The 13159-nt window shown below is 35.8% G+C and overlaps 1 protein-coding gene across 2 annotated transcripts in view; it reads right to left on the bottom strand.

The window, feature by feature from the left end:
* LRRC39 (leucine rich repeat containing 39) overlaps nt 1-13159 on the bottom strand; it is a 31119-nt gene that overhangs the window by 3102 nt on the left and 14858 nt on the right. For both annotated transcript variants that reach the window (XM_015145879.3, XM_077952570.1), the window contains 6 exons: nt 8100-8205; nt 6922-7078; nt 6177-6313; nt 4116-4261; nt 2995-3147; nt 335-474 (listed from right to left, as the gene is read on the bottom strand). In XM_015145879.3, coding sequence (XP_015001365.2) covers nt 335-474; nt 2995-3147; nt 4116-4261; nt 6177-6313; nt 6922-7078; nt 8100-8205 — 839 coding nt within the window. The remainder of the gene's footprint in view (nt 1-334; nt 475-2994; nt 3148-4115; nt 4262-6176; nt 6314-6921; nt 7079-8099; nt 8206-13159) is intronic.

The raw sequence follows: 13159 nt of genomic DNA, 5'->3' as shown, positions 1-13159 counted from the left end.
GATCAGTTCATGGTCAAACTGCTATGTGTGGCAAGCTGGTAGAATGAGGTAGCAAAGCTTTAAGAATCACATCTTCACTCACTTGGTTTTACTTCATATGCTTAGCCAAAGGATTTATTTCCTTCCCCCACTTGAAAGACTTTGAATATCTTTACAACCCCTCTCTCCATTTCACTTTTTTTCTTCCCACAATATTGACTAAGAGAACAGAATTTGACAGAAAACTTAAGATGGAATAAGAAATATATAAAGGAATTAATCAAAAGGCAGCAGTTAGTGATATACACATTACCAAAAAAGAACATTGAATCTGTGTTATATACAAATCTTATACCTGCTCTTCTCTGTGACTCTTGTATGTACGTGTGCATAAACTGAAGGCCGAATAATTCCCGTTCCTCTTCTTCATCTGTGCCTTCACTGGGAGGAAGTGATACTTCCAATTTCAGTGGGTTGTCTCTGAAGTTGACAAACCTAGCAGTTCATCAAAAACCAGTATTTTTATAGGTGTCATGGAAGTGTACATTTATTTCCCTGGAGAAAGGTCAAATGATAATATACTAAATTACTTTTTTAACTGGTTTCAATAATTGAACACCTTGGTGAGATGTGATATATCTCAAGAATCTATGTTTTTTTTTTTTTTCCTAAGAGAAAAAAACACTAGCTTTAGACAACTTACTTTCAAAGCTTATAAAAGCAACTAGTTAGTCTAGTTGCACAGGCTGGAGTGTAGTGGCATCATCTGGACTCATGGCACCCTCCACCTCCTGGGTTCAAGTGATTCTAGTGTCTCAGCCTCCCAAGTAGCTGGTACTAGAGGCTCACACGCATGACACCCGGACAATTTTTGTATTTTTAGTAGAGAGAGGGTTTCACCCATATTGGGCAGGCTGGTCTTGAACTCCTGGCCTCAAGTGATCTGCCTGTCTTAGCCTCCTAAAGTGCTGGGATTACAGGCGTGAGCCACTGCACCCAGCCTACAGCATATATTTCATGCAATACAGCTTAACTTCTAAGAGCAATGTTAACATATCTTAAATATAAAATTAGTGCTATGAACTTAGTTTCTGCATATTTTATATACCTTCATCTTACTTATCATTGTGTCTTCACCACCCAGTACAAGGCAGGTAGTTGCTGAACAAGTGAATAAATGAATTATTTGGTTATGGAAGTTTTGGGTTTTAGTGGGTATTCTCTTATTCTCAATTGTCAGAAGATTAAGCTTTGGAAGAAAAATGCTTGAAGGAGCTTTCAAGATGGGTTAAAACTTAAAATGTCACATCTGAAACAGTAAAAAATCCTAGAAGAAATCCTAGGAAAAACTCTTCTGGACATTGGCCTAGGCAAAGAATTTATGATGAAGACCTCAAAAGCAAACACAACAAAACCAAAAATAGACAAATGAGATTTAATTAGAAAAACTTCTGCACAGCAAAAGAAATAATCAACAGAGTTAATAGACAACCTACAGAATGGGAAAAATATATGTAAATTATACATCTGACAAAGAACTAATATCCAGAATCTACAAAGAACTCAAACAACTCAACAAGAAAAAAAATAACCCCACAAGCGGGCAAAGGATATGAAAAGATATTTCTCAAAAGAAGAAATATAAGCAACCTAAAATAATCTAAAATAATTTTTAAAGAGAAAAAATACTTGACAGAGTTTTGATACTACTTAGTAAAAAGTTATATCTAGTGGTTATTTGTTTGTTTTTGTTTTTTGTTTTTAAGAAATAGTCTCTGTTTCCCAAGCTGGAGTGCAGTGTCGCAATCTTGGCTCACTGCAACCTCAAACTCCTGGGCTCAAGCCATCCTCCAGCCTCAGCCTCCCGAGTAGCTGTTATAGGCATGCACCACCACTCCCGACTAATATATCTGCTTTCTATCAGTAACATAATTGTGTCCATTTGTACTTATTTAGGAAATAAACACTTTTACGCTTTTGATTTTTATGTTGCGAATGAAGTTTTTTTAGCTGTATAATTTTCATGAATTTGTCACCAACAGAGGACCTTTATTTTTTTTTAGGTTGGTATTATAACATGTATTAAAATAATGCTGTGGGTTAATAGAAACAGCAAAGAACCAAAGAACTAAAAGGCAAGCTATGTAAAATCCCAACTAAAACCCAAAAATGTCTAATGTATTCATTCGTTAGCTAGCTAAAAGCCCAAAAAAGACGACACCCAATATAATAAAGTACTGCAAAACAATTGGCAATTTTCAGTTACCAAAATTGTGGATTTTGCATTTTGTATCCTTTTCTCAATCAAGAAAAAAATTATTTTTGAATGTTATATAACATACTTGTAAAACAAGATAGAAAAATACACTCTAAACTTGTAACAATGGCTGTAAATATTTTATCTTACATGTTTCTCATAGGCAATAGGTTGGTTATGGTACGTACATAGCATGAAACTAAGATGACAAAAATACATGTCAGCTGTACGATAACATACAAGTGACACTCCCATCTACCCATGCTAAAAAATTATATAATACTGTCAAAAAGAAGTCTTAAAACTACATATTTTAATAAGAAATTCAATAAAGAATGATAATACTGAGAACTAAGGCATTCAGAGATTTCAAGTCATGCTTTTTTCAGTTGATTCAAAATTTTGTCAACCAAGTTTTCTAAAGTTTGTTCAGAGCCAACATTACCATGTCACACATTTATTATTTCATACATTTACTTTCTTTCCCATAAAAGACCTTTGATAAACATCTAAAATGGAGGACATGTCTTAAAGCTGATAAATCCCAAACTGCTTTAGTTTTAAGGATTCTTTCTTGAATAGACCAGTGTTATATGAATCCTATTCATCAAATTGTAGAATTTCAACATTGGAAAAGATTTTTTAAATATCCATTCATGTAAATAACAACTGAAATTTATTAATAACAATCTCTCTACATTACTTTTTTCTGCAGCCAGAAAGCAAGGTTTTTCAGTTTTGTGCCTACAACTTTTTACCTCAGATTTGCCATTTCTTCCATGCATACTGGAATATCTTGCAGTTTATTGTTGCTGAGAACAAGAGTACCCAGATTTTTCATATTGCGGATTGTTTCAGGCAAGCATGTTATTTCATTTCGTTGCAGCCATAATGTATGTAGATTTTGCATTCTGAAAAATTAAGGTTTCTGCAATTAATTACGTATAATATGAAAACATTGGTTTTGGAGTTTTAAAAAATAATTTTAAGAGGCAGGGGTCTCATCATGTTGCCCAGGATGGCCTTGAACTCCTGAGCTCAGGCTACCCTCCCACCCTCAGCCTCCTAAAGTGCCGGGATTACAGGCGTGAGCCACTGCACCCAGCCTTTGGTTCTTATGTTAAAATCAAATGTCTTTTACAACATATTTAACCAGTATACTTACTGAGTTAACTGACATCACATTACCTGGTTATTAGAGAAACCGCATCAGGAAGTTCATCTCTACAGTACAACTCTTACATCGTATGGCAATAGAAATGAAATCAAATCAACATATTCTAGAATTCTTTCACTATTCTCATAGGATTTCTTGAAGAAGAACTGCTGTAAATGTTACCTAATCTGAGTTAGAGTCTTAAGAGAACAATCAAATGATTAATATGCCCATTTATAGCAAAGCAGTATGCATAATGCTTAACATCATGGACTCTGGGTACAGGCTGCCTAGGTTCAAATCCTAGCTTGCCCACTTACTAACTTGAGCAAGTTAGCTAACATCTCTGTCATTAGTTTCTTCATCCGCTTGTAAAGTGCATAGAAGTGCTTGGCATATACTAAGCAAGGTGGTTATTGTGGCATATTCTTGTTAATTTCTCAAAGTCAGCCAGTTTTGGCCAGGCGTGGTGGCTCATGCATGTAATCCCAGAACTTTGGAAGGCAGAGGCAGGTGGATCACTTGAAAAAAGCCAGTTTTTTCTTCTTCCCAAACCCTTTTACTTACTTGGAACAAATGAAAATATTCTGTTAAAACAGTGTATTTCAAACTAGTTGGACCTATTGTGATTGATTATGCTCGAGATCCCATTTGTCTTGCTTAGTTTTTTTCATAAGAGGTTTCAAGACATTTATCATTAGCATAAAGAGTTATTTCTTTTACCTTTCTATAGTATCAGGAAGTTGTTCAAGTTTGTTGCTTCCCATGTCTAGCCACTCAAGGGCAGGCATGTTCAACACAGCAAGAGGGATTGTAGTAAAATGGTTCATACTCAGATCAAGGTGAGTAAGTTTTAGCAGATTGCTGAGCTGAAGAAGAAAGCAAAATTTTTCAAAATAAATGCCCACAATGTAAACTACTAAAAGACTCACGTCAGTAAAGGCAATATTTCACATCCAGGAATGTTCACATTTTACTTGGGCTTTATTTAGTCATAGTAGTCCACAATAAATTAAAAATAAATATAAAGCTAAATAACCTCCAGGGAAGTGTAAAACTCTCATAGAAAGTTCACCTATTCAAAGAAAGTTTATCTTTCATAATCACCAGGTTCCAGGGTTTATAGAATGTGCCTGGCAAAACCTTTTTTTCGCTGAGAGTAAGCACCCATTATCATGTTTTCCTTTGATCCAGTAGTTGAGAATTGTATGGGAAAACTCAAAATTTAACTTCCAAATAATAGTGGTGGAGGAAAGAGGTAGCTCATGCCTATAATCCTAGCATTTTGGTAGGCAAATTGGTAGTTAGGAGGATCACTTCAGTCCAGGAGTTTGAAACGAACCTGGGCAACATAGTGAGACCCTGTCTCTACAAAATAATTTAAAAATTAGCCAGGGATTGTGGCACAAGCCTTTGGTCCCAGCTACTTAGGAGGCTGAAGTGGGAGAATTGCTTGGGCCCAGGAGGTTGAGGCTGCAGTGAGCCAGAATCACACCACTGTACTCCAACCTGGGTAAAAGAGTGAGACCGTGTCTCAGAAAAAAGACTGGTTAATAGATTGTACAAAATCACATAGCTTTTATAATGATGGGGCCAACCCAGAAACAAAACACATGAGTCAGAAATAAAGTATTTATTGACCCTCTTGTATGTGTAAGAAATTATCCATATTATCATTTTTATTATATGCAAAATGGTATTGTTTGGCTGTGTCCCCACCCAAATCTCATCTTGAATTGTAGCTCCCATAATTCCCATGTGTTGTGGGAGGGACCTGGTGGGAGACAATTGAATCATGGGGGTGGTTTCCCCCATACTGTTCTTGTAGGAGTGAATAAGCCTCATGAGATCTGATAGTTTTATAAGGGGTTTCCCTTTGCACTTGGTTCTCATTCTCTCTTGCCACCATGTAAGACGTGCCTTTCGCCTTCTGCCATGATTGTGAGGTCTCCCCAGCCACGTGAAACTGAGTCCATTAAACCTCTTTTTCTTTATTAATTACCCAGTCTTGAGTATGTCTTTATCAGCAGTATGAGAACAGATTAATACACAAGGGTATACATTTCATGAAATTGAACTATTAGAAGATATAATGTATATGTATATACTATGTTTCATTTGCAAGAGCAACAATTGTTGGTGACAAGTTTGCTGTTTTGGAAGAGAAGTCTGATATACTAATTAAGATAAAGTGGGAGAAGGGAATAGTCTATTTTATTTTATTATTTTTCTTAACTTTTATCTTGTAGAGTCATTGTTTTCAAAACCAAAGCCCCATGGAAACTTCTTCACTGATCCTAAGAGCATTAAATATTTTCAAAAAGTAATACAAATGTCTTTATTTTTATATGATCAATTTGGTTTGACCAATAACAAGACATCATACCAAATCAAAGTTTGAAGGCATTCCAGTCTTATTGCTATCACCACATTGTCTGTGCTTTATGATAACCATTTATTAATTTAAAAAGCATTTAAGTAATCACTACAACCTAGGCTCTGCCCTCAATTCTGAGACTATAATACAACTCTCACCCTGGTGTTCAAGGAGATCACAGTTTAACAAATGATGTCAGTACTGTGATAATAACAGAAGTATCTTTTACACTAAATCTTTCTCCAATTAAAAACCTGCATTATACTTATGGAAATGGTTTTCCCTAAATATTTTTTCTGAAATACATAGAATTTTCTCATTAGTTTTATTATTGTTAACAACCACACATTGAGAGGTCAACTACTGCAGATGGAAAATACAGTCATAAGCATTTATATCTTTCTAACCTCTTGTGGAAGATCACATATATCTCTGTTAACAGCCAGTTCTAGTTTCTCCAAGCTGGCACAATTACTTAGTTCCTTGGGGACAGTCTTGATTTTGTTGTAGCTAAGAATCAGTTCCTGAAGTCTAGTAAGCAGTCCTATAAAAAAATAATATACAATAGAGAGGAGTTGGATATAAAATAATGTTTATAGTTATTAAGGTGTTACAGCATAACTTACTTGCCAGTTTTGTATTGGCAAATTTGGAGTTCTTAGTTTCTTCCCTTTTCCCAGTCTGTGTCCTGTCCCTTCTTCAAACAAGGGACAAATTTATCCATGCAATAGGAAAAAAAAAAAAAAATCCCAACTATTTTCATTTTGTTTCATCTACACAAAATCCTGAGAAATTTTCTATTCAGATTTTTTTTTCCCATTTGAAGAATCTTGTTTTCTTTACTGCCTTCAACCTGTTGAAGGCTATCGAAGCTATTCCTAAGAGAAATAGCTGAGCTGACAATACTGTATGGAGAATCTACAGGATATTTCCAAAGAGGCTTTTCTCTCATTGAAATCTCATCTTGAATCACCTCAGTAAATCCAAAAACTTGAATCCTCTAGAAGCTTCAATTTAGACTAAATGTTTAAAATTTCTCAAGGTTGAGGGCTGTATAAAGAGGTCTTTATTCCATGTATCCAAAAAAATCTTAATAAAAAGTACATCTGCAGGTGGATAAAATAGCACAGGAATAAAAATAATCTTTCTTACCAATCCCTGGAGGTATCTCTGAAATTGTATTTCGAGATAAATCTAACACAATGAGGTTCTGGAATCTTCCAATGAATTCAGGTATTTTCAGCAAACCAGTTCTATGAAGTTGCCATTCCTGTAGTTGATTCAGTTTCAGCAGAGAAGAAGGGAGGGTCTACAGTAAAAGAAATGATAGTTGTTGTATATTACTTAAATTGTTTTAGTATCACACCACCCTGAAATGTGATATTTGACTTATATAAGCACTTTGGAATATTTGGAATTTGTTTTCCTTAATGGGTTACTTTTCCAGGTGCTTTGTGTGACTTCCAAGTTTTAAGATCTTTACCTTTTTTTTTTTTGGCTAAACCTTCAAACCCCAATCATGATAGAATAAACAGAAATATTTTGATCAATAATGTAGACACATAGCAGTATGTCCTGATGATTCTGTTATACAGTATTAGGCTTTCCTTAAGTACATATATGTTATTGAAAATGAGAGTATCCAAAAAAATCATTTCAATCAATAATTCAAACTGTTTTTCCACTTCTGTTTTGAAATATATGAATATTTTAAAAGATTTATTTTTTAATTTGAGAATTTTAAGAGTTTCAACTATTCTGAACCCTGTACCTTTTCCCTTTCAGCCTAAAATAACCAGTAGAGAATATAAAGGAGCTAACTCTGACAAACAGTGACATAAAACATAAAAATAAACATGGACCCAAGGGTTAGAAGCTCTTGTAAAAATTAGAGTATGCCTAGTATAATTAAACTGTGAGTTTGTGTGTAAGGGGGAGAAAGAATATGAGTGAGGTGGTAGACCCAATGAAAATACTAATATTTCCATTCCGTAAAGTTTTAACTGAGCATTTCTTTGGAAAAGCAATATTATTTTTATTAGGCAGATGGTTATCTTTTTTATGGGTAATGAGAAGTTGCTATAAAACAGATTAATAGGAGAAATATTACAAATGATTTAAGTTTAGGCAGGGTTGAAGCAAACTGAACTTTTGCAAAATAATTGTGAAGTTGTGTTTCTTTTCAGTTGCTCATGTTGCTCAAATTCATTTGGTGTATTATTAAAATTAGTTTCTAACTATTCTAGTCTCAATTACAGTCTCAGAATCATTCTCTCAACTGACTCACAAAATGCAAAATATGGAAAATCAAATATTCTGTAAAAGCTTACCTTCCATTCCTCTTTTTCTATCTTCAAAATGACTCTTCCATCTTCCCTGGTGACCTTTTCTCTTAGCTTGGTTAAGCTTACTCGTTCTTCCCAGATCCGCACTAGCCTAGGGGACCAGGAAATCATTTTAGTTCATAGACAATTACATAGGTGACATTCACTTTATATATATATATATATTTTTTGAGATGGAGTTTCACTCTTTTGCCCAGGCTGGAGTACAGTGGCCTGATTGATCTCGGCTCACTGCAACCTCCACCTTCCAGTTTCAAGTGATTCTCCTGCCTCAGCCTCCCCAGGATTACAGGCACCCGCCACCACACCCGGCTAATTTTTTTTATTTTTAGTAGAGATGGGTTTTCACCATGTTGGCCAGGCTGGTCTCAAACTCCTGACCTCGTGATCCACCAGCTTCGGCCTGCCAAAGTGTTGGGATTCCAGGCGTGGGCCACTGCATCTAGCCACTTTTATATATATATATATTTTAAATGACCAATCAAAAACAACCATTTGACTATTGGTACCTGGAAATCAGACAAGATCTTATTTTGCAAGAATTATAAATATGATTAGTACCACAAATGCCCTATTTTTAATTTTTTTAAGTATCATAACTCTATAAATTTTATTAATAATAACTTTTTTGAGATCTGATACACATACCATAAAAATTACTTTTTTCAGTACACAATTCAGTAAATTTTGGTATATTCACAGTTTGTGCAACTATCATCACTATCTCATACCAAAGCATTGTATCACTCAAAAAGGAAACTCCATACCCATTAGCAGTCACTCTCCATTCTTCCCTCTCATACCTCTTGGTAATCACTAATCTACTTTTTGTATATGGATTTTCCTATTCTGGACACTTTATTTAAATGGGACCATACAATATGTATCTTTTGTGTCTGCTTCTTTCACTTAGCATCGTTTTGTTCAAAGTTCATTCATGCTGTAGCATGTATTAGTACTTCATTCTTTTTTATGGCAGAATGATTCCACTGTATGGATCTAACACATTTTGTTTACCAATTCATCAACTGATGGACATTGGGTTAATTCCACTACTGGCTATTTGGAATAATGCTGCTATGAATATTGATGTGCAAATTTTTGTGTGACCATGTTTTCAGTTTTCTTGGGTACATTCCTAGGAGTAGAATTGCTGAGTCATATGGTAACTTTATGTTTAACATTTTTCTTTTTTTGAGACAAAATCTCGCTCTGTCATCCAGGCATGAGTGCAGTGGCACCATCATGGCCCACTGTAGCATCAACCTCCCAGGCACAAGTGATCCTCCCACTTCAGCCTCCTGAGAAGCTGGGACTACAGGCATGCTCCACCATGCCCAGCTAATTTTTGTATTATTTGTGGAGGCAGGGTTTTGCCATGTTGCCCAGCCTGGTCTCAAACTCCTAAACTCAAGCAATCCGCCTGCCTTGGCCTCCCAAAGTACTGGGATTACAGGCATGAATGACAGCACCTGGCTATGTTTAACATTTTCAGAAACTGCCAAGCTGTTTCCAAAATGGCTGCACCATTTTACATTCCCACCAGTGGCATATTAAGGTTCTGATTTCTTCACATCCTCACCAATATTTGCTATTGTCCCTCTTTTTTATTATAGTCATCTAGTGGGTGTGAATGGTATCTGATTGGGGGTTATTTGCATTTTCCTGGTGAGTAATCAATAGATTTTTAATAGGTTTTGTAATGGCTTACAAAGAATACAGTTCAACTTCAGAATTCAATTTCATCTTACTACATGTTAATTTTATCTAGTCTTTATTTTTTACATATAAAAATGTATAAAATATTTGTCATTCTGAAGCACATTCCTATTGATTTTTGATCTACTGCAAACATAAGAATGATCTCAAACTAGAAAAATGCAAACTAGAAACTGGAAAACCGGCCAGGCACGGTGGCTCATGCCTGTAATCCCAGCACTTTGGGATGCTAAGGCGGGTGGATCACCTGAGGTCAGGAGTTCGAAACCAGTCTGGCCAACATAGTGAAACCCCATCTCTACTAAGAATACAAAAATTAGCCGGGTGTGGTGATGCATGCCCGGAGTCCCTGCTACTAGGGAGGATGAGGCAGGAGAATTGCTTGAACCTGGGATGCGAATGTTGCAGTGAGCCAAGATTGTGCCACTGCACTCCAGCCTGGGGGACAGAGTGAGACTCTGTCTCAAAAAAAAAAAAAAAAAGAAAAGAAATGAAAACCTTTTGCAAAAAGCTATTTCTATCCCAGAAAATTATTCACGCATGAAAAAGAGAGTAAGTTTAGAATCGAACATTTTGAAATTTTAGCCTGTTAAAAGGATACATAATAAATATAAGCAGTCCTCAAAACATGAAGTTTAACTAATTTGAATATTTGTTTGCCAGAAATCTATGGACACCTGAGAGTTAATACATATTTTTAGCAGTTTTGCATATTGACTGATCTTCAGTAAGGATTTTATTTTGATGAACAGAAAGCCAAAAGTAAACAAAATGTTGAATTTGCTGTCTTTACGTATTTGTAAAATACTTTGGGCTTGTAAAATACTTCTCTTAGTAGCTGTGTATTTTAATCTATCACTTGCCTAAAATTTAACTAATCTGCTAACAGGTGCCCTGTGGCAGTGGGATATGTGTGGGCTTCTGATCTAAACAACTAAGCTTCCCATAGATATGGATAACTAAAAAAAAAATGTATAATGTCAGCTATTCAATTATATCACTTATATAAAAATAGAACTATTCAAACAATGGGCTTAATGGTTATTAATTAGTTATTACTAAGAAAGAAGTGAAATCAGAGCAAGATTTAGTAACAAGTAAATTAGGAATCTGATTCCTTGACCTTTAACTTAAGGAATTAATCAAGTAATCATTATAGCCAAGTACTAGACATTGGAGATACAAAAAGCTCTGTCCTTACTGAGTTGACAGTCAGGCTATTATTAGAAAAATCTATTTCCATCTCTGTAATGATCCCTAAATTCTTTCTGGTTCTGTATTTTTATGATCTAAGTCCAGAATGTACCATTTATTAATTTGGTTACCTTGGGCAAGACATCCCCCATCTGTGGGCCTTACCTATAAAATGTGAGGTTATAATTAAATGATATCTGTGTATTTTCTAGCTCAAATATTCTATAATTCCTATGCAGTTTTTTTCAACAAAAAAAAAAAAAAAAAAAAAGAGACAGGCCATCACTATGTTGCCCAGTCTGGTCTCGAACAATCCTCCTGCTCAAGCAATCCTCCTGCCTCAGCCTCCCAAAGCACTGGGATTACAGTTGTGAAACTGCTTATTTTAATCTTGATATTCTTTCATGTCTCTAATCTAAATTTTATAACTCTTCTAAAACCCTTTTGAGGCAGCACGTGGTGGCTCACGCTTGTAATCCCAACACTTTGTGAGGCCAAAGCAGGTGGATCACTTGAGGTTAGGAGTTCGAGACCAGCCTGGCCAATGTGGTAAAACTGCATCTCCACTAAAAATACACAAATTAGATGGGTGTGGTGGTGTGTGCTTGTAATCCCAGCTACTCAGGAGGCTGAGGCAGGAGAATCACTTGAACCCAGGAGGCAGAGGTTGCAGTAAGCCAAGATTGTGCCACTACACGCCAGCCTAGGTGACAGATTGAGACTCTGTCTCTAAAATAAAATAAAATAAAATAAAACCCTATTATTGTAGAATAAGGCCTTTTTCCAATATTGTCACACCAACTGTTACCTAAGTACTTGATTTTTCAAGGAGCTTGGCATCAAAAGGGAGAAAGGACAATTTCTGTTTAAACTGTAGGCTTTTTTTTTCTTTCATTGTTTAGCTAAAGCTTTAGCCACTTTTAGCTGAAAGAAGAAGCATTAGATTACATTCTTACCCTTCTAACCCCTTGCCTGTGTACTGACCACTTTCAAATCTTCTGCTTCTTTTGTCTACTTCCTTGCTACTCAGTGTGATTTGCAGAACAGCAGCATTATTGTCTCCTGGGAGCTTGTTAGAAATCCAGACTCTTGGTCCTACTCCAGACTTACTAACCCAGAAGCTATTTTAATAAGATCCCTATGGGATTCCTACATAGACACGTTTGAGAAACACTGCTCTATTTCAGAGCAGAGTAAAAAAGAAGGGACATTTCTTTGGGTTACCTTTGGTCAGTTTAAATTTTCTATGAATTTTCCAATTAGCCTTTTCTCTGGTAATCAGCTCTCTGTCTCACTTTAAAAGGTCTCTCAGATTCTTACCATTTTGCATCAGTTATGGTTGTTTATTTATTAATTTTTTTTTTTTTTTTTAATGAGACAGTGTCTCACGCCCAGGCTGGAGTGCAGTGTGTGTGACTGTGACTTACTGCAGCCTTGATCTCCAGGGCTCAGTCGATCCTCCCGCCTCACCCCTCTGCCTCCCAAGTAATGGGGACTACAGGTGCATGCCACCATGCCCAGCTAACTTTTTGTTTTAGAGATAAGGTCTTGCTGTGTTGCCCAGTCTGGTCTCAAACTCCTCGGGCTTAAGAGATCCTCCTACCTCAGCCTGCCAAAGTGCTCGGATTACAGGCACAAGCCACCATATCTGGCAAATTATTTATTTAATCATATTACAGGTTTTAAACCTAACCTTTGATCTCTATATAATTTACTTTTGAAGTAGTTTATACTTAATTTTAACCATAATCCAAGCTTTATAATACTGTACAATGATTTTACAATGAAATTGCTTTAAGATTAAGGGAAAGGTGCTTTGAAAAACATTACACAAATTCCATGCAATGTTTCTAAAAGTAGAAGCTGATTTTCGTCTAACTTAACTTTCAGAGATTACATTTTGCTAAGAGAGAATCCTCCTCCCTAATCATAAAATAGATGATGCCAAAAAAAGAACAAGCAGTAAGGCAGTAAGGGTGGGCAAGACTGCACACTCATTATTCTTATATAGAGAACTTCTGAAATTTCTGAAATTAAGTGATTCTTAATTAATTACAAAGATCCCTTTTATCAAAACTTTAGTCAGGCTCCTCATCCTCTTCTTGACCAGGCTTGACCTTGGGCTTCCCTCT

The sequence above is a fragment of the Macaca mulatta genome, chromosome 1 (genome assembly GCF_049350105.2).
Source record: "Macaca mulatta isolate MMU2019108-1 chromosome 1, T2T-MMU8v2.0, whole genome shotgun sequence".
Taxonomy (NCBI): domain Eukaryota; kingdom Metazoa; phylum Chordata; class Mammalia; order Primates; family Cercopithecidae; genus Macaca; species Macaca mulatta.
The sequence above is the reverse complement of the archived record's forward strand: the minus strand, read 5'-3'. Positions and strand labels throughout refer to the sequence as shown.